A 22,016-nucleotide genomic window follows, 5' to 3' on the forward strand; every position below is an offset into this window, starting at 1 on the left:
AATCCTTTTCGTAGTCCCTGTGGGGGTAATACAAGTGTTTATGGGATGATTGGAGGGTCTTTCATCTCCCCCTGGTGTCTCTGGCCAGAAAACCATGTTTGCAACTTGACTGCCACCGGACCGGAGCCACCAATACACACTAATGGAATCATGAAGAAGAAGCTAACATGCTAACGGGCAAAGCTAACAGCGGGCTAACGTCACTTTAAACAGTATTTACAGCCAAGTTTGAGTGAAAAAAAATATTTCCATTGTATAATTGGATGTACAGTATCCCTCTCTCCCTTCGCCTTTCCTGTCAGTGTAGAATTTACTCTCCAAGACAATTAATAAGTTAAAAAATCGTAACTTGCTACGACACCTGCAGATCTCTAGGGGCAAGAGTTACTTAGTACTGCTTTAAGATGAATTGCAGAAATGAATGTACTTTTGAATGATATTCTAATTTTCTGAGTTTCACCTGCATAACACCAAACCATGTTATAGTGTTATATCCTCATGAAATACCCACCGGCAGTGGTGTTTTGTTTCTTTTATGCATGCATAATAAGTAATCCTGCATATTGAGTCCTGTTATCTCTTTGAGTAACATTTTTATTTTACTCTACCCTTGATACATTGTACCTACAGGCTACACACAATGGAATAATGTGTATTCGTACTTAAGGTACATAAGATCCAAACTCTAACCCTAAGCGCCTTATGTCTTATTACATTATGTACCTCCAAAGTACTACTACACATTATTCTATTGTGTATGTACTGCATAGGTACAAGTTATTACTCACTGTTACAGAGCACATTACATTGTACTAGATTTAGTTGGTACAGTGTATCAAGGCAGGGTCAAATAAAGTGATACATGTTTTTGTTACCACAATGGCGAAAACTGGAGTGGGAGCAGACAATACTAATATGTCGTATGCAGTTTAGAAGCCGAAAAACTATAGTTTACGGCAGTGGTGCCCAAAGTGCCGCCGGGGACCACAGGCGATGGTTCCAGGCTTCTTATTGAATTGGCACAGATGATACTTTTTACTGCAAGTTTCACAATTCCACATGACTATAACTTGAAAAAAATGTGTTTGAATGTGTTTGAATGTGATTGAATGTGATTGAATGTGTTGACCTCCGATCTGTCGCCCCCAACACTATGAACGGTTCAATATTCGGCCCTCGCTGAAAAAGGTTTGAGGGTTTTGTAAAATCCGGATATTCAGTAGAAAGGAAATCAAACCAGTGAGCTTTGTTAAAAATGTAAAAACAGGAGAAGTTTGATTATGAAAAGAGACCATTTAGATTACATAAACACATGCTGATGGGTGTTTTCTTCATAGATCCAAAGACGGACTCAGGATGTGATGCAAACAGTCGTATAAAACTATACTGTAAATAGTGGGTTCTTGATGTTGCGCTGGGAACACCTCAGATAAAAATAACTTTCTTTGATCATTGCAGGTGTAACCACTCATATCCTGGGAATAAGTAAGGAAGTTTCCTGAATAATAACCTTTGATGGGGCAGTAATAACTGTATCATAAGCAGAAGTCCTACCACTGGATTAAAGTGGGTAATTAAAGTAGGACCTTGGACGATCTGTTTCAAATGCAAAAAGAAAATGCATACATCTCCTATCTCCTGCTGCCCACTGTTTTCTCTCAGCACACTTTGAGCTTGTTTCTCTGCGCCGGTAAACAGACAAGGATACTAAGGAATCCAGCTGTCCTGTCTCAACTTTTCCTCACTACTCCCACTTTGATGACTCTTTACAGTGGAGGTAGACATCTTGCACATTAACATAACATTGCGCCCATGTATTATTTGTGCACGGAGGGACCCAATAGAGAGGATCAAGAGAAATCCCAGTACAAGCTGTCAGCCAAAAGAGAGGAGGCAAAAGACACGCGGCGCTTGAAAAGTCGGGAATGTCACATCACTCATGCAGAAGAAGACGGGAAGTACTTTGAGCAGACAGAAAGCAGGTCAAGGAGATTGGGAAGATTGTAAAAGTTTTACCCTGTGAGACTGGACAAAATGTTTGCAAACTGACTGCAAAAATGCCAATAGAATGAATGAATTTAAGAGCAGTAGAGTCTAGCAGCGATGAGTGATGCTCGGACTTGCAGCTGAACTGGAAGGAAGTGGAAGAGTTTCAAGGGAGTCATTCCATAAGTTGGTTGGCACACCTACCTGGATAGTCGCCTGATAAATCCGTCATGTTTGTCACAATGCCGATGCTCAATACTCAAATCTATAATCGGTATTTTTGGCGTGAGAAATTCAAGGCGTGGCTCGTGATAGACCATGAAATGAATGTGTGGGTTTCACGGCCAATGCACTCCCTCTGTCCTCGCAAACCACGGCCCCAAAATCAATGTACACAGCTCTAAAGTGGTTTGTGTTTAGATACACATTAAATTGTGTCGCTAACATGTGTTTATCTGCCACATTTAAGCAGCAGTCTGAACATCGCCGAGCAGCGGTTCTCAAACATTCCCCTTACAAATAAAGCCTACAGGTCAAACATACTGTACAGAAAGACCTTGGAACATGAGGTTTTATGAGAATTATGGAGACAGTGATGTATTTGTATTAGAGGTCTGCGAGGCGTCTACTAATGCAGGCTGTAATGTCAGGCTCCGATATAATTGACAAGACTGGGGCCATTTCCGCTTGTTCGCGCCAGCCATTAGGTCTGTGAGATACCAGCGGCTCAGCATATACCTTAAAAATCACTCTGCTCTTAGGTATTGATTTTAAGCGGCAACTTCCAGATCGTGCACTCAGCAGTGCCTCCATACTTGATGATGAGACAGATGAGATTTATCACTGAAAGGCACGGGAGATGAGAGCCAGTGAAACGCCGCTGCTGTCAGTCACTCAGCGCGGGCATTAGTCACAACGGCTCCGCTTGTGTGATCTGGTGTCTGTCATCGGCGCTCACGGATAAACGCGCCACGTGAAGGAGAGGGCGCGCACACACACACACACACGCACACACACACACACACACACACACACACACACACACACACACACACACACACACACACACACACACACACACACACACACACACACACACACCTGTCTTCTCCACACGCTTTCACTCTTGCTGCACACACAATTTGACGCCAAAAAAGAGATGTTCAATTTCCTTCCTTTGCTAAGTGGACAGCCCGCGTCCTTCAGAAAGCATACAGAAACAAGGCCTTGTCGCTCCATGAATCCTTGCTGGCATCTCCTGTCACCTCATGCAGGTGATCAGAGAGGATTGTGGGTAATTTATAGCGCTTGCAGGGAAACACTGACGACAACCACATCTTCATGATCGACTGCCTCAATTTTCCTCTTTTTTTTTGTGAGAGGCTACCCGTGTGTTTCTAAGTTTGATAAAGTTATGAAAATAGGAGTGTGGCTTCACACAGAAAATGAGGAGAAAGCAAAGATTAGTGTGGGTGGAAGATTGAAGCAGTCATCTCAACAGAATACAGGGCCTATTCCTGAATATTTGATGCAGACGGATAGCTGTTCACTCCAGTGGAACAAACTGGATTGGAGTCCAGTCAGTCATCTGGAAAAGGCTGTAATTTAAAGTCGAATCCACCGAGTGTCCTTAAGATCCTCATTTCCTTCTAAATAAAAACCTGTGGCCTCTGGATCAGCCCACCTGGGTTCTGCCCTCAGCCAAGGTCACATCTGCATCAAAGGGCACTCACACATTCAAAACTAATCCTAACGGCAGTTTGCAATCTGCAGGACAAAAGAGCTATCTCACGATTCCAAATTACAGTCAAAGTACTTGAGGTATGCAGACATATTCATGTCATTTACTTCGTGAATGTAAATCTATGGAAATGTTGTGTTGAGATACACTCAGTAGCTACAGCAAGCAAGTGAAAAGTAAAATTAATATACTGTATCTTTGGGAAATGCCACAAATATCCACTGGGTTCTGCTTTTCATAGGAAAAAAAAAATTAAGAATTGTCCCCAAGTTGAATTTTGAAACAAATGAGGTTAAGGTTTACTTAATGTGTCCTCTGCATTAAACCCATCCTTCGATGCCGCTGGGGCAACCCATTAGGAGCAGTGGGTAACGGCAGGGAACCGCCCAGGCAGGGTTGCAAGGTCCGTGGTTTAATTGGTTGTTTTTTTTCTTTTTATTCCGCGGGTGAAAAAAACTGTTCCCAGTTTTTTGCCTTGTTTTTTCAAAGTAAAATTGGCTTTTTCTGTCTTATTTTTTTATCAAAATCACTAAAAAAATCTCAAATCCAAGGCTCCGTGAAATGCTTTTTCAATACGGGAGGGAGATAGGGCAGTTTCTTGTCATCGGAGGAGCACATGGGCTCTGTTAACTCGCAAACAATGTATGTCTCTACGTATGGTTTTTCAGATATTTTTGGCCGGATTTGGATGCCCAGACCTGGCAATCCTGCGCCCAAGGGTCCATCTCCAAAAGTGGAGTCAGGCGGATGGTCAGCCACCTGGCTGGAGGATTCATCTATTGTACATGTTTTTAGTGGTGGGGAAACCAGAGTACCCGGAGGAAACCGGAGTACCCGGAGGAAACCTCCGCAGACACAGGGAGAAAATACAAACTCCACACAGACAACAACCTGACACAATAGCACTTACACATTCACGAGCTACAGTGAGTGAAGTATCTTGCCCAAGGACACAATGACAGTATGCACTGTTCGGAGCAGGGATCAAACAGGCAACCTTTGACGTCAAACAAGACCGTTCTACTACATGGCTCTGTCGCTCCTCAATTGCCTTTGATGCCAAACATCTGTATGGCATTAGTTTCTCTGTATAAACACCACTTTCTCCTCCACAGCTCCATGAGCAAGCCTGTGCTAACTTTCCCCTGCTGTCTGACTGTGTGCAGCCATCTGGACCATTGCTCTTCCCTCCTCTGTCCCGCTCCTGTGTCTCACCTGTGTCATCTGTTTCTGTTCTTTCACAGGTGCAAATGTAACCTCCATGCCTCTCAGTGCCTGCTGGTGGATGGGAACCTCCAGTGCCAGTGTGAACACAACACTACGGGCCAGGACTGTCAGCGCTGCAAGAAGGGCTTCAAAGCCAAGTCGTGGAAAGCTGGTTCCTACCTGCCAACACCTAATGGAACCCCAAACACCTGTACGTACCCAAAGTCAATTGCCCGAGGCGTGCAGCTGACAAACCATAGGATAGGGTCAACTGGCAGTGTTGTGAGGCAGACTGGTAAAAGACCTTGCGTCATCATGGCACAGGTGAAAAAAAATAAAAATCTGCAGCTCAACAGTTATCCAGGGACCAGAAAGTCTGTGGTGGACAACTGAGCCCCACCATCAACTTATAATGACTAGCTGCAACTCAAATAAAAATGCAAAAACACTTAGTATTAGTAATAGCACTTGCAATGACTATTAAGGTTGAAAGGATAGACAAAGCAACATCTTGTGCCAAGTGCTCAAAAGCTGTTCATGAGAAGTGCTACTTTGCTGCATCTCATTCAGCTGCGATTAGCATGGTTAGCTTTTGCATAATAAAAGATATGCTAAGTCTAGCTTGTAATCCTTTCAATTCAGTCAGATCATAAAGTACGTGCTTGCATGGGACTAGGGCAGCGTAGTCAAACCAGTGCTTAGCGGGGTGTCACTGGCTCAAAACAGAAAAGCAGAACATCTGAGTGTGACGACTGGAGTGTGTGGGAGGAAATCCTCTCCAAGTGTAGTCAGCTACTGTAGCTAGCTCTGATAAAATAATAATCTAGGGCAGCCCCTCCCTGTTAGACACTCTTGCAGTCGGGAAAAGGAAAAAAGTCCACCTCGGCTGCATCAACACTTCCACGGTCATTAGCGACTGTTTCTAAAGGTATAGCTGCAGTTTTCCCTTTCAAAAAGTCTGTGATACTACGCAAGCTCCAAAGGAAATGACAACTTATGACTTCATCCCAACATGCGCTTCAAAGTCTCACCCCCATTAATATGTTATGGACAAAACCTACATGTGATGACCACCTTTTAATGTTTAAAGGTCAAATATGAGGAAGGCTCTCATTACTCTTATATGAAAGGTTACCCACAAGCCCCCTTTTATTCTGCTCCTAAGCTTTCTCTGCCACCTGAGCCTGACAAATGAGCTCACGTCGAGTCTTTAGGCAAATTGAATGCATAAATAAACACACCCTCTCATCTCTCGCCTGTTTCTGTTTGTCTTTTTAGGTGCAATCGCGGGCTCACCCTCCGGTTCAAGTAAGTCGCAGTTGACAGTCTTTTTTTTACTACGTTTAACTCCTCTGCACTTTTCGTCTTCCATTGTGTTGAATCCCACTCCCCCCCCCCCCCCCCCCCCCCCCCTCCCCTTACCCTGCTGCAGCTCGAGCCCATGCATGCTTCATTATTAATAGGCCTCGCTGCTGTTGCGTCCTTTCATCACATCACACTAACCTGCACGGGAGTAATTCTTTCACAGTTGTTCCTATTTGGAGTAATGGCAAGGGGGAAATGGATGAATGGTGTGTAGTGGACAAGGCGTATCAGATGCTGAGGATGAAGGGACGTGTCGGTGTGTTGTAATGCAGTGTGATTCCGGATGAGGAGCAGAGGGAGGCCTGGAATAAAAGGGAATTTGATTAGGGGATTCTCTCTGTGGCGAAGCTCCAGGGCGCATAGCTGTTAGACAGAAACGATCGGCAAAGTGGCAACATCAACCCTGACAGCACTGGGCTTTTCTCTGCATGGTCCAGCAGTAAAAAGCAGACGCATGGCTAGACTCAACAATTGGACTGCGGTGTCGGGTTTTCAAATTAACGGCAATTGTCGAAGTTGTAAAAAGAAACAACACGCCGGAGTGAATGAGATGGCATCTTGATCGGCAGCAAATACCCACAGACATTATAAGGTGTACAGTAGTAGTATCTTCTACAGAATGATAATGAATATGGTTACTAACTACACCTTATTTAGCCTTAATAAATGATGAGTTAACACTTAATTCATCAGGAAAACTTCATTAGTTAAAGGAACAGGCCACCGTTTCTCCATACTGAGATATGTTCTTGCCTGAGCTTCAGAGGTGGGAGACTCGAATCAAATGACTTGACTCGAGTCAAATGACTTGACTCGAGTCTGACTCGAGTCAAGTCATTTGACTCAAGTCAGACTCGAGTCGCAATTTTCAGGACTTGAGACTTACTTGGGACTTGCTGTTTGTGACTCGAGACTTAACTTGGACTTGAGGCCAATGACTCTCAATGACTTGCTGTGACTTTATAGTTATTTATTTGAGTGAAACTGTCGAAAGATCAGGATTCATTGCGTAAAAGCGGCGCATCTATGTTTACATTATGGTAATTAGCCACATGCGTGTTCGGTTTCCAGACGGAGCGTCTAATCAATACAGCGCGAAAAGGTAGGAGGAAATATTTCTTTGGATGCATTAAAAGTTTTCAAAAGACAGTGAAGAGGTGGAGATTTACGGACAGGAAAACGTTTGAAACAATGGACTGTACCTGCAGCGCAGACAGGCGGCCTCCAGAACGACGATGCGTAAGAGCTGATTAATCAACAGAAATCTTGGGGCTTTTCGATGTTTTAATTCGTTCACACACAGTTTACAGCATTTAGTGACTAGTTTACGCATCCACACACAGCCCAGTGACAGCGGGACTGAAGGCTACGCGGAATCTATTTTGAGCAGGGGCGAATCCGAGTATACAGGGGCTGGGGCAGTACAGGGGAACCACTGACAGAAAGAGACTAACAAAGATAAAAATATTATTTTATATTTATATTTCATACTACAAGGAAAAGCAGCTCATGTTTAAAAGACTCTGTTTCATTTTTTTTAAAGTCGCCCCCCCGGGCCCCCTTCCTTAAAATGCTGTCCCGGTAATTTTGTACATAGTCTGTTTATTTAAAACATATATAGTTTGAATTTTTTGGCTATTAAATATTAATTAGACTTTAAATCCAAATCCATGAGATTTTAAAAAGTTTGATTTTAGCCTACATTTTTAAAATCGCTATATCTTGAGAAAGCACTTGTAATTTTCAAGATTAAACACATGAAAAGTAGACACGCTGGCGTTTGTGACTTGAGGTGACTTGCCGGCTTAAGCAAGACTTGACTTGACTTGACTTGACAAAAGCTATGACTTGACTTGACTTGACTTGACTTGACTTGAGCCCATGACCGATTGACTTGGACTTACATGGGACTTGGACCTTCACGACTTGGACTTGACTCGAGACTTGCATTTAGTGCCTTACTCCCACCTCTGCTGAGCTTAGACGAGTTGATGTGCACCTGTCTGGTCTTTGTGCATACGCTCAGTCACGCAAAAAGACCAAAGCTGTTGTTAGCATTTAGCCTCTCCTCGTCTCCTCTATGGGGCCAAACGGGGGTGAGGTTAGAAGCGACCAAGCTCTTCCATGTTTTCCCTCTTTAAATACAGTTACATGAGTAGTCACATGATCACAGTATAGTTACACAAAACACGTCGATGTTTTGTGTAACTATACTGTGATCATGTAGCCGTATTTATAGAGGAGAGGCTAAACGCTAACAACATCTTTGGTCTTTTTGCGTGACTGAGCGCACACGTAAAGACCAGACAGTTACGCATCAACTCGTCTAAGCTCAGGTAAGAACATATCTCAGTATGGAAAAACGGTGGCCTGTTCCTTTAAGTGTGACTCTAACGACTTAACTACCACTAATGCCTAACTCATAATAGTTCTTCACATACTTCACTTATCCATTGTTCAGTAAAATGCTAAGATGCTAAATAAGGTGTAGTTATTATAATGTGTTACCTTGAATATTTGGCTGGAATAGAGTCGATCATCAAGTATCAAACAAATATGTAAAAATTGCTGGTGGAATGTGAAAAATACTTGCGGTGTAATGTTTTGTGATATTTGTGCTGCATTTTTGCACTTAATTTCTGGTCTGGAAAACACATACATCTGCCAGGAGCCCGAGTAAGATGTAAGCCGTCATGTTAGTGTTTTGTTATGTGTGATTTGTGATGCCACGCTCTCTTTAATGGCTCAGAGGAAAAGGCTTTTCTAGTTAACTTCTCAAATTCTCATCATAATTCAACAATTTCAATGCTATTTACTTAACATTTTCACACTCCAATAATTAATATTAATATGCTTTATTTTGTTCCGCACGCGCTTGCCAACTTGTTTCTGGCAAGTGGGTTGAACTCCTACTCGTGGCGCTCGTGATCATTTCTTTCATTTCTTTTTTTTTTTACTGACGTTTTACCTTTATCTCGCTATCTACTGCTGCACCGAAGATGAACATGAGACTGAAAGTAGATTCCAATATGACAGACATCAAGCTGGTGCAGTTGATGATGCTCAAAGTCAAAGTCAAGGTCACACCAGGACACTCGAGCCCCCGTTTGAAGGTGAGCAGAAGTAGGTGTGCACTAGACTAGACTAGACACTGTAGAGCAGATCTGTGGCGTGACTTCAGCCTGTGTTTACACCATTCATAATTCATGCCCTGACTTTGTGAAGGTCCTATATGATTTGTCCTGTCTTCAGAGCGTAGGTGTTAAACTATATGGACGTTCAGACTTCTTTATTTCAGAGTGACTGAGTTTACTCTATAAAGTGGCGTTCGAACCTCGCCCGGCCTCATGCTAAATTTAAACCTGCCATCTTGGTCAGGCGGTGAACGTCTACGTAAAAGCACTTAAGAGCGCGGGACAAGTAGGGAGTTTCGAGCATGGCTTGCGATGTCGTCACTTTCTGCCCTTTCGGAAAAAGGAAATCCATTAAGAGCGTTTGTTAAACAGCTCAGCACTTTTGTTGTTTGGCTGACATCAGTAGGGAACTCAAAGAATTCAGTGATTAGCTGTGATTTACAGAGAGCTGACAGAAGCTTTAACATGCATAAACAAGGCCACAGTCCTTTGTAAGCTTTAAAAGGCTGCAGCACGGAACAGCAACGCCACAAATCATTTGCAAACTTTCAGCTAAAAAGTAAAAAGGGGTAAATTTAATTCTACAGTTTCAGTATTGAATATAACTAAGCCACTCTGCAGAGAATCAATGACTGCTCAGATACAAAAGAGAGCACTGCTACTGCTGTTTGTGCAGCTCAGGTGGATTCGGATTGAACCTGACCCTTCCATGAACTGTGAGTGTGTGTTTCATGTCTGGCATATGGCGCATTTCAGTAGCACCAATAAATCATCTCTATTCATGTCCATTTCCTCCCGGGGATGGGAGGTCTTAGGCTCTGGTCTCAGTGCACTGAGCCACTGTGGGTTTCATTGAGATATAAAAGTCTGGACACTAACACCAAGACCCATCCCGACACAGGTTTTTGTAACTACAGTAACCTACAAACGTCCACAACTGGCAGACTTTTAGAGGACAGTAAGTTAAAGTACCTGTGTGTGGTGTGACCTTTACAAAATGTGTAGCACACATAGGCTCAAGACTGTGAATCATAGGGTTTTGTCGTGTTTTGTCATGTCCCTGCCCCAGTTACGTCAGTGAGCTTGCTCAGATAAGGATTAGCCATGTATTGGCAAGGGTTTGATCTAAAGAGCATAAATCCCATTGGTCAGCTACGCTGTGTGAGTGTGAGTGTGGTGGCGGGGTCACCTATGGTGCCTCATATGACCCTGTTTCATATTCTCATCCAAAACCAGATCACAGTAGAGCAGTATCCTGGCACAGGAGCAGCGTACTAAACTAGCACTAAAACAGAGTGGCTGCAATAACACTGGTCCTGTGGCCGCCTACTGACATGACAGCTTTTCCATCAGTATTAGTCCTGGTCTCAGGCCAATGTATTGGTTCATGTCTAGAAAAGCTTTGAACATATTAATACGATTCCTGCTGTCACCATCCCCAGCACCCTTAGTTTTCTGGCCAACGATAAATGCTTCTGAATTACAATGGCTTCATTAGTGTGGATCTACATCCGATTTCTGTCACTTTAGTCATAAATTATGAGAAGGCTAAGACCGACAGGAGGCATTAAAATATTGTTAGCATTTTTAGTCTACATTAATCCTCGTGGCAAATGGTCTCATTATTTTCAAATGCATTAGTTTGAAGGCGGTCACATAAACGCTTCAGTGTGTGTCAAAGCACATGGAGGATTAGACGTAACTGTGTAAAGGTGTGTGTGAAAGTTATAGCTCAGTCCATCTGTGCAGACCAATCAATCTCTGGACATTACATAAGGTCACGCTGTGGATGCTATGTGTGAACGAGTATTAGCGCTGCTTAACAGTGCTCGTTATGATATCTATTCTCTTGTCCACATTTTACTGGGCTTGGACATTCTCATGTCGGCCACGAAAACCAATGAACAGCTGATGGAAGGCAAAGTCAACTGATAAAGCATTATAGTACTTTTGAGAAGCAGCTGAGTAAACTCATTTCAAGAGTTAGCTACACTAAAAGAGACTGAGTTTGTGCTAAAATACACCGAAACATGCATCTTCATTAGGATATTGTTGATTACAGTGTTACGTTTATTAAAATATAAAACAAACAAAAATACATAATAAAAACCTATGTGTTCACAAATGTATGTTATTTCCAAATGTGCACAGTGGCTGCTTTTTATTAAATACTCCAAAAGCATCTCATCATCGCTACTGTCTCGGGTATAAACACTGTAGAACAAGCTACATATTGTGTGTTATTAGTCCTATATCATCAATAGTCACACCTTTAACAGTCACTGTGTTGGAAAAATATTGCCGGCACTGAAAGGGTTGAAAAACAGCTTTTGTATTTAGAAGATCTCAGCGGTGTGAAGTTACACTTTCTTTGTGTGTTCTCACCCATGTGTGCAAGAGCGCAAACTGGCTGCGTCTATTTCATATGCAACAGAAAAATGATCCTTTTTTTGGATCAACAATCTGAGGCAGCATCTCTTATGCTAATAAAGGTGAAGCTGGAAAAATGACAGTATCGTTCAAAAGTTCATTTATTTCTGTAATTCAACTTAAAGTTAAACTGATATTTGATGTAGACTCATGACATGCAAAGTGACATGTTAAGCCTTTATTATAATTCGCAGCATTCACAATCTCTGTCCTTAATAAAAACGGGTGCGACAGACACCAGAGAATAACAAGCTGCTGGTTCAAGTCACTTCCGGGTTCTGTAGAGCTGCTTCCTACATGATGAGCATCAGCCTGTTCACAGTGAGGGCAGGGGTAATCCCATTTACTGTCAGAGTCCAGTTCCATCACGGCATTGTAGTGCTGATTATTTCCAGACGGTGAAAGTCTCTAATGCACACTTACACGTTTACTGCTGCTCAGCATCAAATTGCATATCAGTGATGCTTATTAAATTCATGAAAATCACAAGTGAGAGGGAAACTGAAGCGTGAATGAAAAGTGAGGGAAGGCTGGGCAGGATTTTGCATCAGATTCGGGATTGGAAAGCATCGGGGACAGCAGTGCCAGGTGAAATGGAAATGCGACTTTAATTTAAATCTGCAAATCAATGATGACCTAATGTGCTTGTTCTTTTTTTGCACATTACAGGGCAGTTTGTGGCCTGGGTATTTCAGGTAAAAAAAAATATCTATGAAAAAATAAAGCAAACTGGCAAAAAGCGAACTACTCATTTGCAGTGTTGTTCGCAGACTAGAAAAGGGAAAGGAAAAAAAGGCGCTTGTCAGTTTTTAATAAAAAATATCACTTTTGAAGAGCGGAGAACATAGACCACCTATAAGTCAGACTCTGCTGCTCTTGGCACACTGTCATGTTGCCAGTAGGAGAGCAGATGAAGAGCTCCATCACTGCCACGGTGCGCTAAGCCCAACAGACTTTCGCGCTTTTCTTTCCATCAGTGTGAAGTGAGAAGAAGCGCTGTCTGGTGTCCAACAGTTCAGCCTGATCTGATTGAAATTAATGCCAAGAAAAACTTCAATTCGTTTGACCTCCAAGGCTGCTCGCATTACAGGGACTAAATACAGCTATGATAGAGCGACCAGTGGAGAGAAGCGCCCTGTCCCACATAGCAGTGTGTGACAAAGGCGTGTGAGGCGAGCGCGGCCACAGTTGGATGTAGACAGGGGTTACTTTGATTAGGTGTAATGATGGCATCAAGCCAGTTGTGTGAAATGGTTCAGTGTGCAGTGAGAACAGCTGCTGGCATCCTGTCTCACTGGAGCCCCAGGGAGGGAGGGAGGGACTGAGAAGGAGGGGTGAGGGGAAGTGCGTAGGCTGTGGTAGCCTGGAGGGGGAGGCTCGGCGGGGGAGCAGGACGCTCGCAGGATGCCCCTTTCTGAAGATGTAGCGCAGTCTTACACGGGCCGGGCGGAGCCTCCTCGAGGGAGAACACAGATGGAAGCATGCTGCATCAAATCCGCTTGTGGTCGCTGCTTCATTAGTCCCTCAATGACATACATCGTGTGGTCACTACCTGTGTTTGGTTTGTTTGATATTTTAGATGTAATAATCTCGGGAGTTAGATTTAAATGTGAATTGCAATTAATGGCAAGGTACAGTATACAGAAGAGACTGGGCTTCGTTTCTTTCTTCTTTATGTGCTTTATAAGTAAACTAGAAGCAGAGGCAAAGCAAACAGACTGAGGAAATGGAGCACAAAAACAAGAAAGTAAGAACATTAAAAATGCATTAAAAGTCAAACAAAAAAAACAAAAAAAACGGTGTCTGCAGTGTGGCGCCAGCTGGAATATTAAAACTGATAATATAAATGACAACTAATTATAAGATTTTACCTCAACAGTTCTGCTGGATTCAATGAATATTCAGATTTATATTTAAACATGAAAGCAAAGACGAGTCTCCTCTTTCTTTTATGACAAGGAGCAAAAGAAAAAGCTCCTCAGGACACGAGAACAGAAAGAGAGAGAACGTAGACAATAACAGTCCTCTTTACAGGATCCGCCTCATTAGACGGTTTTCATTGCGTTTGTGATTAACAGAGCATAGACATCATGCTGCAGGTGATGTTTTATTGTAAGGTTAATGCTCACTGTGGTGTGTCAGTGTCCCACAAGACGGAGCACCAGACCCCAGTCTGTTCTCACCATGGCGACGAGCGAGGCGTCCAACTAAATGTGTGGAAATGTAATGTCTCATATAAGATATCTCAAATAGAGCAAAATCAGCACATTAGGATGTCACACTGACTTCTCCAAGCATAATTGAGATTTTAGTTTCTCTCCAATGCTACATGAATACATACATGTCCAGAGCTAACCCGAATGTTATGTTAAAAACACCTCTTCTGTGTACGTCACGTCTGTAAGTCTTTGTCTGTGTTTAGCAAAGACAAAGACAATTGTAAGGAGAGGATGACGACTAATAATTGAGAGGTTTTTTTCCACAATTATTCTAAACGAGAGAACAGCCACATCTGACAACTTTCAAGGTGTGAGTTTCCTCTTTTGTCAACTCCGAGGGGGAAGATATTTAATTGTTAACAAGTGAGTTGACGCTCTATAGATTATTCAAGTTTGACAGGCCCAACAGAACTGCAGAGAGCGTCGCTGCTCTGCTCGTCCCGGGAGGGTGTAGTTAGTTTACAGCGAAGACACCTCTCTGTCCTTTTGTGGAACATGATGTGTGACCTGCACATGGATTCTCTCTCCACTCAATGTTAGTAATGTGAATGGGGAGAATTGACAAATAGCGGTTTGTCTGGACTAATATGTCTATGATTTGCACTGTCTGCCAGTCTTGCATAAATCTGAGGACCATGGACACGACCCCCACAGAACTACACATTCACATACAGGAAGTGAGGAAGGACAAGAAAGCAAAAACTCAGGTATCATTTCAATGTAAAGTGTTCAGTAGAAAAGAAGTAGTAGTAGTCGTAGTAGTAGTAAAAGAGGTAGTAGTAGAGAGTAGTAGTAGTAGTAGTAGTAGTAGTAGTAGTAGTAGTAGTAGTAGTAGTAGTAGTAGTAGTAGTAGTAGTAGTAGTAGTAGTAGTAGTAGTAGTAGTAGTAGTAGTAGTAGTAGTAAAAGAGGTAGTAGTAGAGGTAGTAGTAGTAGTAGTAGTAGAAAAGGTAGTAGTAGAGGTAGTATACTTGAATTTGAACAAAGTAGTTACAGTGTTTCGCGAGTCTGACAGACAGACAAATGAGAATAATTTCTCTTCAGTCAAGAACTAGAGGCACATTTTTGTCCATACTGAGATATGTTCTTATCTGAGCTTAGACGAGTTGATACGTAACTGTCTGGTCTTTACGTGTGCGCTCAGTCACGCAAAAAGAAAAAGATGTTGTTAGCATTTAGCCTCTCCTCCTCTATGGGGCCAAATAAGGGTGAAGTGAGAAGCGACCAAGCTCTTCCACGTTTCCCCTAATAAATACGTTAAATACGTTTACATGAGTAGTCACATGAGCCAAGTCTAGTTACAGAAAATTAAACATGTACATTTTCTAAGCGGATACAAGGGGAACTAAATTGTACGGCGTAATAACACCTTAGGAGTACTTCGACGTAGTACCCCTTTTTATCCGCTTATAAAATCAACATGTTTAATTTTGTGTAACTATACTGTGATCATGTGACTTCTCATGGTCGCTTCTAACTTCACCCCCGTTTGGCCCCATAGAGGAGAGGAGGAGAGGCAAAACGCTAACAACATCTTTGGTCTTTTTTGCGTGACTGAGCGCACGCGTAAAGACCAGACAGTTACCCATCAACTCGTCTAAGCTCAGGTAAGAACATATCTCAGTATGGAAAAACGGTGGCCTGTTCCTTTAAAGGGTACATTTTTATCACATTGTCATTAACATGTACTAAAATGACTCTGCGTACCCCCTCAGTGTCAAGCATACCCCCGGGGGTACGTGTACCAAAGTTAGGAAACCACAGCTCTGCAGCATTAGACATTAAGTAGGACCACAGACTCGACTCAAACGATGCTGGTTTGGACTTTTAGGTCCACCATTTAGAAAATTGATGATAGAAATAAACATTCTAAACTAATTTGCTAATAGGAGGGAAGGGGCAGGATTCATGGTGATGCCTACAGGAACCATAGGTGAATAGACTTAGGCTGAAGGAGATATAATTGAACCTAAGGATAATGATAACAAAATGTACAATTCTCAACATGGAACATGCGCATGGTCTTTGTGCGTGGAAAGTTAGAGCGTTTAACAAGAGAAGATGTTTTGAAAAACGGTCGGTAAAACGAATCCTTGAAAGAGCAAGAATGTGTTTTTGCTTGCTGCTGTATGTTAATGAGACCACTGTTGTAGCTCCCCACAAGGCTGAGGAACATGTGCTTCACGGCCACCACATTTCATCTGCACATGGCCGTGAAAGAGCAGAGCACACAGAGCATACGGACAGCGGACATCAAAATGAAGGTACACACTGTGCTCTCTGGCAAAGTGGCACAGAAGCGGAGTGTGAAACATGGCATGACTTGTGTTGTGGTTTGCAGTTCTTGTACATGAAACCCAGGGCCATAAAGCAACAGCACACGGCGAAGCAGAAAGTAAAAATGAAGGTATTTCATTGAATTCTCTCAGTATTTTCCGTAATCGAAGTTCTTAACATACATTAATATAAGTAAATGTACCTGTAAGCCACCGGTCTCTTGTTAAATTGTCTGCACACAAAGAGAAAAGTCCAGCATTTCCAGTGCTGATAACGCTTCAAATGAACTTGGAACAGCTGCGGCTCACAGACCAGTGCGGCCTATAGCTTATATGTAAAAAAACATCATATACATTTTGTTGATGCGGCTTATATTCAGGTGCGCTCAATAGAATGTACGGTAGCTGTAGAAGGTGGTGTGACCTAATGACTGTGTTGTGTAGACCTCCACTGCATGAAGTTGAGATCATACTTTAGTTTCTTAATTTCTTTTTTTATCCAAAAGGGGTTCATAACAGAAATGCCCATCATGGCCACGACTCTCATCATCAAGCACCAACTGTAACAGGGCATCATACAGAAAGCACAGACGAGCGCAATGGTACTGTTTCACTTTTCCCAATGCAGTCTGATTATGTGCACATAGATAGCAGATTGGCCTAAATATTGGATGGACTATATGGGCCAGATCTTGTGCCTGGCGCAAGGACAGCACAAGCTTCAAGCACTATGGTTGTCTTCATGTGCCTGCGCCACTTGCGAGCCGGCGTCGCTTATAAAAAGAGAGAGGACTGAGCCGTGGTTTATCACAAGCAGCACTGAGAGCGGTGATCTGATGGCCTCACATTTATTTCCTCTTTCACATCGCGCTGCCTTGTGTTCTTCCTTAAAGAGGCTAGATGCAAGTTGGCCATTTTATACTCACTACTGCCACCTCAGGTCATACATGTAACTGCACCTTCTATATTAAGCTCGTGCATGACGGCACTTCGGACCCGAATTAACATTTTGAGTGACAGTGCAGGATTTTAGAGGCAGTTGTGGTGAACAGGTCTGAGCTCATTCTACATATTAGGACATTGTTGGAACATGTAGTGGGAGGAAAATACATAGTTTTGACATTTTTAAACTCTGTATAGTCTCTTTAAAGGTGCATTATGTAACGAATGAAAAAAAAAGTTGATATTTGTCCGTATTTGAGCTTGTAGTGATCCAGCGGTTGTATGAGTAGTCAGCATGGTGCCTTTCCTTTCCTTCACAGTGGTCTTTAGGACGCTCCAGGATCAATTGTTTTGGAAGATTTTCTAGCAAGCTTGTAGAGAGTGTAGTGTTATGGCTGACAGTTACAAGTGATTTATTTGTTTTATTTTCATAACTGTGATTTGCAGTTGTGCATGAAACTGATGGCCATAAAGCATCAACACATGATGAAGAAAGTAAAAGTGAAGGTATTTGATTTGATAGATACAATTCTGTGGATGGTGATGAAAACAGAAAAGAGGGTCTGGTCTCTCTATCCGATATGTTTCCCACCTAAAATCACCAGCACGATGCGATTTGATTCAGGCCATTATCACGATGCGTCTCAAGCCAGGTGGAAACATTCAACACAACCAGCTGAGCTCACAACCTAAATAAAAGAAAACCTATTTGGCACAACACGGTTTTCTTAGCTTACTGTAACTAAATCTCCCATTTAGTATGCTACGTGGTTTCCTGAGAACAATTAATGCTTAGCAAATTATTATTAACCTCCTTCATAATACAAGCTCTGCTCTGCCTCTCAGATTCTGAGGTGGTGACACCTTGATGACAATGACAATTAGTTTTAAATCATGCACATTCTTCTTTCTCATCGTTCTCCATGAATACGAGGCTGCTTTTTGCCAGCTGTATTAATAAAACAGCGGCGCAAATACTGTTAAATGCCATTCGATCACAGTGGCTTCAAAGTGATAGCCCTCGGACAAACTGTATACACAACATATAAAACTAAAAAAGGTCCATTGCAAGGTTTAACTTAACCATAACAAGGCGAAGATGGAACTAAAATTGAGAAAATCAAAACGGAGCTTCTGCACATTATTAACATTCAGGGTAATTTTAATGTTATTGCCATATCTTTAGATATTGAGTTACCCAATATTGCAAAGGAGAGTTTGTTGGTACATTGTGTGGCTCTAAATTTAATTGTGATTATTTCTTCTCCTTAAAGCAGTTCATAACAGAAATGACCACCATGGTCAGGACTCCCATCATCAAGCACCAACTGTAACAGGGCATCATACAGCCAGCACAGACGAGCACAATGGTACTGTCGCACTTTTCAAAATGTGAACATGTCATGTTACTTGATATAAGGCGACCTTATCTGTCCAGAAAGGCCCCCAATAACTAAAATGTATTGTTATTATTATTGATGCAGATTTATTTAGCGCACATAGATAGCAGGCTGTGTGGTGTATTTTCTCGCAAGCTTGTAGAGAGTGTAGTGTTCAACAATTGGCTTTTTGTTTTATTTTCACGATTGTGGATTTCAGTGGTGCATGAAACCGATGGCCATAAAGCATCAACACATGATGAAGAAAGTAAAAGTGAAGGTATTTGATTTGATAGATACGATTCTATACTTACTTGTGTAATTACTGGTGTATGGTGTTTGTGTTGTAGACGCCCACAGTCCTCATGTTCATGAGAGTAATCACAAAACAGACACGTCCGGACACACCGAAAACCACTCTACACAAACAACACTAAGTATTATGTCATTACAAAATTAATCAAAGAACCAGTTCTTACTTTTTCTTTCCCCTCAAAGCAGCTAAAAATGGAAATGATCACCAAGGTCACAAATCTCACCATCAAACATCAGCCACAACAGGCCATCACACAGGAAGCACAGATGAGCACAATGGTATTGTGACAACTTTTACACTGCAATTCAATTCCCTCCGTACAGAGTAGAAGAGACTTATAACTGTACTGCACTTCTAGCATGCAAGTACAGAGTATAGTGTTAAACATGCAGACAATAGTCTTGAGTTTCATGATTATGGTTTGCAGCTCTTGTGCATGAAACCCAGCGACATAAAGCATCAGCACACAGTGAAGACGGCAAAAGTGCAGGTATTTAATTTGATAGATACAATTATAATTACCTGTAGACTGTGGTGTGACCTAACACTTGTGTTGTGTAGAGCCCCACAGACCTCATGTTCATGAGAGTAATGATCATAAAACAGACACATCTGGACACACGGAGACCCATCATACACAAACGGTTCATAACAGAAACCACGGAGACCACCATGATCACGCCGCTCATACACCAACTTCTGGGCATAATGGTACTGCCGCACTTTTCACAATACAATTTGATTTAGTCCACAGAGATCGCAGCTTGGGTTTATTACTTTATGTTTTATTTGAAGAGGTCGATGACACACAACATGGGCAACCTCACAGACATACAGCTACGAATTATTCAAATCAAGATGAGGACACACACAGTCTAAATGAAGGTAATTGGTCAAATTGGAATTCACAGTTTCCCACATGAATTGACTAACATTCATAACTGGTCCTTACCAAGCTGCACCGAATCACAAGTCTGACCACCATGGACATGCCACGCATAGTCTGAGTAACTCTGAGCATGAAGAAGGGCATAGCACGCATGCAACAAGAGAGCAAAAAGGTACTTGAACCATCAGCACTGTACTTTAACCGGTACAGTGCTGATGCTAAACCTCTTCATTTACAGTTCACCATCCAGAGAAACATCATGGACATGAGAGTCACAGTCACACAGAAAACACTTCTGACCATGACAAGGCCGACCCTAGTCACAAAGGTATCTAATATGGTGCTCATTTCAACTTTAGAGTATATATATATATATATATATATATATATATATAACTGTGAGTAGTGTATATAACTGTGAGTAGTGTAACTATGTAGACATGTCAATTTAATATATATATATTTTTTTTAAATGTCCCTTCTCCAACGAAGTTTCATAGCACATACACCAGAACACACTTGCCTACAGTGTGAAGTGTTGTTTTTACCACCGTAAAGATTTTCAAATAATATGAGCTCAACATTCAACCCAGTCCATTTGACGATTTTAAAATCTGTACTGTGAACATATTCATAACTTGTAGCTTTATTTGAACATTTCAACCACTGGTTCTCATTTTGCCATACAGTACTGTTGCTACAATTGTCTGTTTAATACTTATATTACGCAGCAAATCAACATGGACACGAGACCCACAGTCACACACCAAGCTCTATTGAACATAAGGACAAAGATCCAAGACATATAGGTATTTTTTTTATTTTTCTATTGTATTTATCTATAGGAATACTTCCGGTTTAGCTGAATCTTAAAAGCCCTGTACCAGATTTTTTTTTGTTTCTAGGAAATTTGTTTTGTCCTACTTTAGTTAATTGAAAACTCAGACAATTGTGGGAAAAACACCTGAACATCTAATTAAAGAGCATTTGTATCATTTTTTTCAACTTCTGTGAAAGTGAAAGTTGTGAAATGTGCCTATAAATTCCTCACTTCCGAAATACATGTTAGGTCAATGTTGAAATGTTTGCTACAAGGTAGAGTCTAGAAGTTGGGATCAGTCAAGCATGAGTGTAAATGAGCCAGAACTGTAGAAACCACAGTCTTAAAGCATTGTACAAGAGAATTACAAAAACCTATCGTCGAAGCAGCGGAAAAGAGGAATGTTGAGAGTGATGACGTCGTCACTTAACACTCTTTAGCCTATATCTAAGTTATTTGATTTAATAACTTTAACTATGCCTAAGTCTTATTTAGCCTTACTTTTTACATTATGAAATTATCCATATGCCAAAGTCACCTAAATGAATTAACTTTGGATAATAAAAATCTTAAGATCTCTAATGGAGCCACATGTGAAGCAGACGATCTGCTCCTCGCCTGCCTTTCAGCGACAGCCATTTTGTCTCCCTTTAGGGGCAGAGCGTTTCCTCTCAGGCCGGCAGAGCGCGGCAGTGGAGTGACTTCATTTATAAACATCATTTGGTTGATGTTGTTGATGTTGCCGCAGTGTTTCAGCGCTGCCATACATCTCCACCGTGGCGACACGTGGAGTCAGACACGTGTGGTGAGAACACACAGGAGTGATATTAGTGTTAGTTTCCTACTTGTCTCTCGTGGTTTGCTTTGTCGTGTCACTACGGCAGCTGCCGCTCATCGGAGATCACATGCCCCGCCCACATTAAAGGAGCGGGTCTTTGGGGTGGGTTTATTTATTTTAACACAATAATCTTTAACTATCTTAGCTATCTTAATGCAACACGTTAATTTTAGCAACGCACCTGCTAATGCTTTGGTGCTAATGTCCACAGGAGCTACTCACTAAGAAGGCCCTGCAAAAACATACATATATAACAAGGAAATAATTACCTTTGTTGTGCTTCCGTGTAGCCTTTACAGTAGAGTCAGACCCAATGGGTGGGTACTGTGGGTAGCAGAGTTCCGTGACCACCATACAGGGGGCCGCCGTTGTTGTAATACCTCCATCAAACAAGCTAGTTTTCCATTTGAAAGCATTGCTCTTTAGACACGTTTTAAACAACTGTAAAGCCTGGTGCCTCATTTCTTAAAACTTTCT

The 22,016-nt window shown here is 41.9% G+C and overlaps 1 protein-coding gene across 1 annotated transcript in view; it reads left to right on the forward strand.

The window, feature by feature from the left end:
* The window catches only part of ntng2b (netrin g2b), a 57,504-nt gene that overhangs the window by 23,085 nt on the left and 12,403 nt on the right, over positions 1-22,016 (forward strand). Inside the window, exons 4-5 of the mRNA XM_079551925.1 lie at positions 4,972-5,144; positions 6,212-6,241. Coding sequence (XP_079408051.1) covers positions 4,972-5,144; positions 6,212-6,241 — 203 coding nt within the window. The remainder of the gene's footprint in view (positions 1-4,971; positions 5,145-6,211; positions 6,242-22,016) is intronic.

The sequence above is a fragment of the Gobius niger genome (assembly GCF_951799975.1).
Source record: "Gobius niger genome assembly, chromosome: 2".
Lineage (NCBI taxonomy): Eukaryota > Metazoa > Chordata > Actinopteri > Gobiiformes > Gobiidae > Gobius > Gobius niger.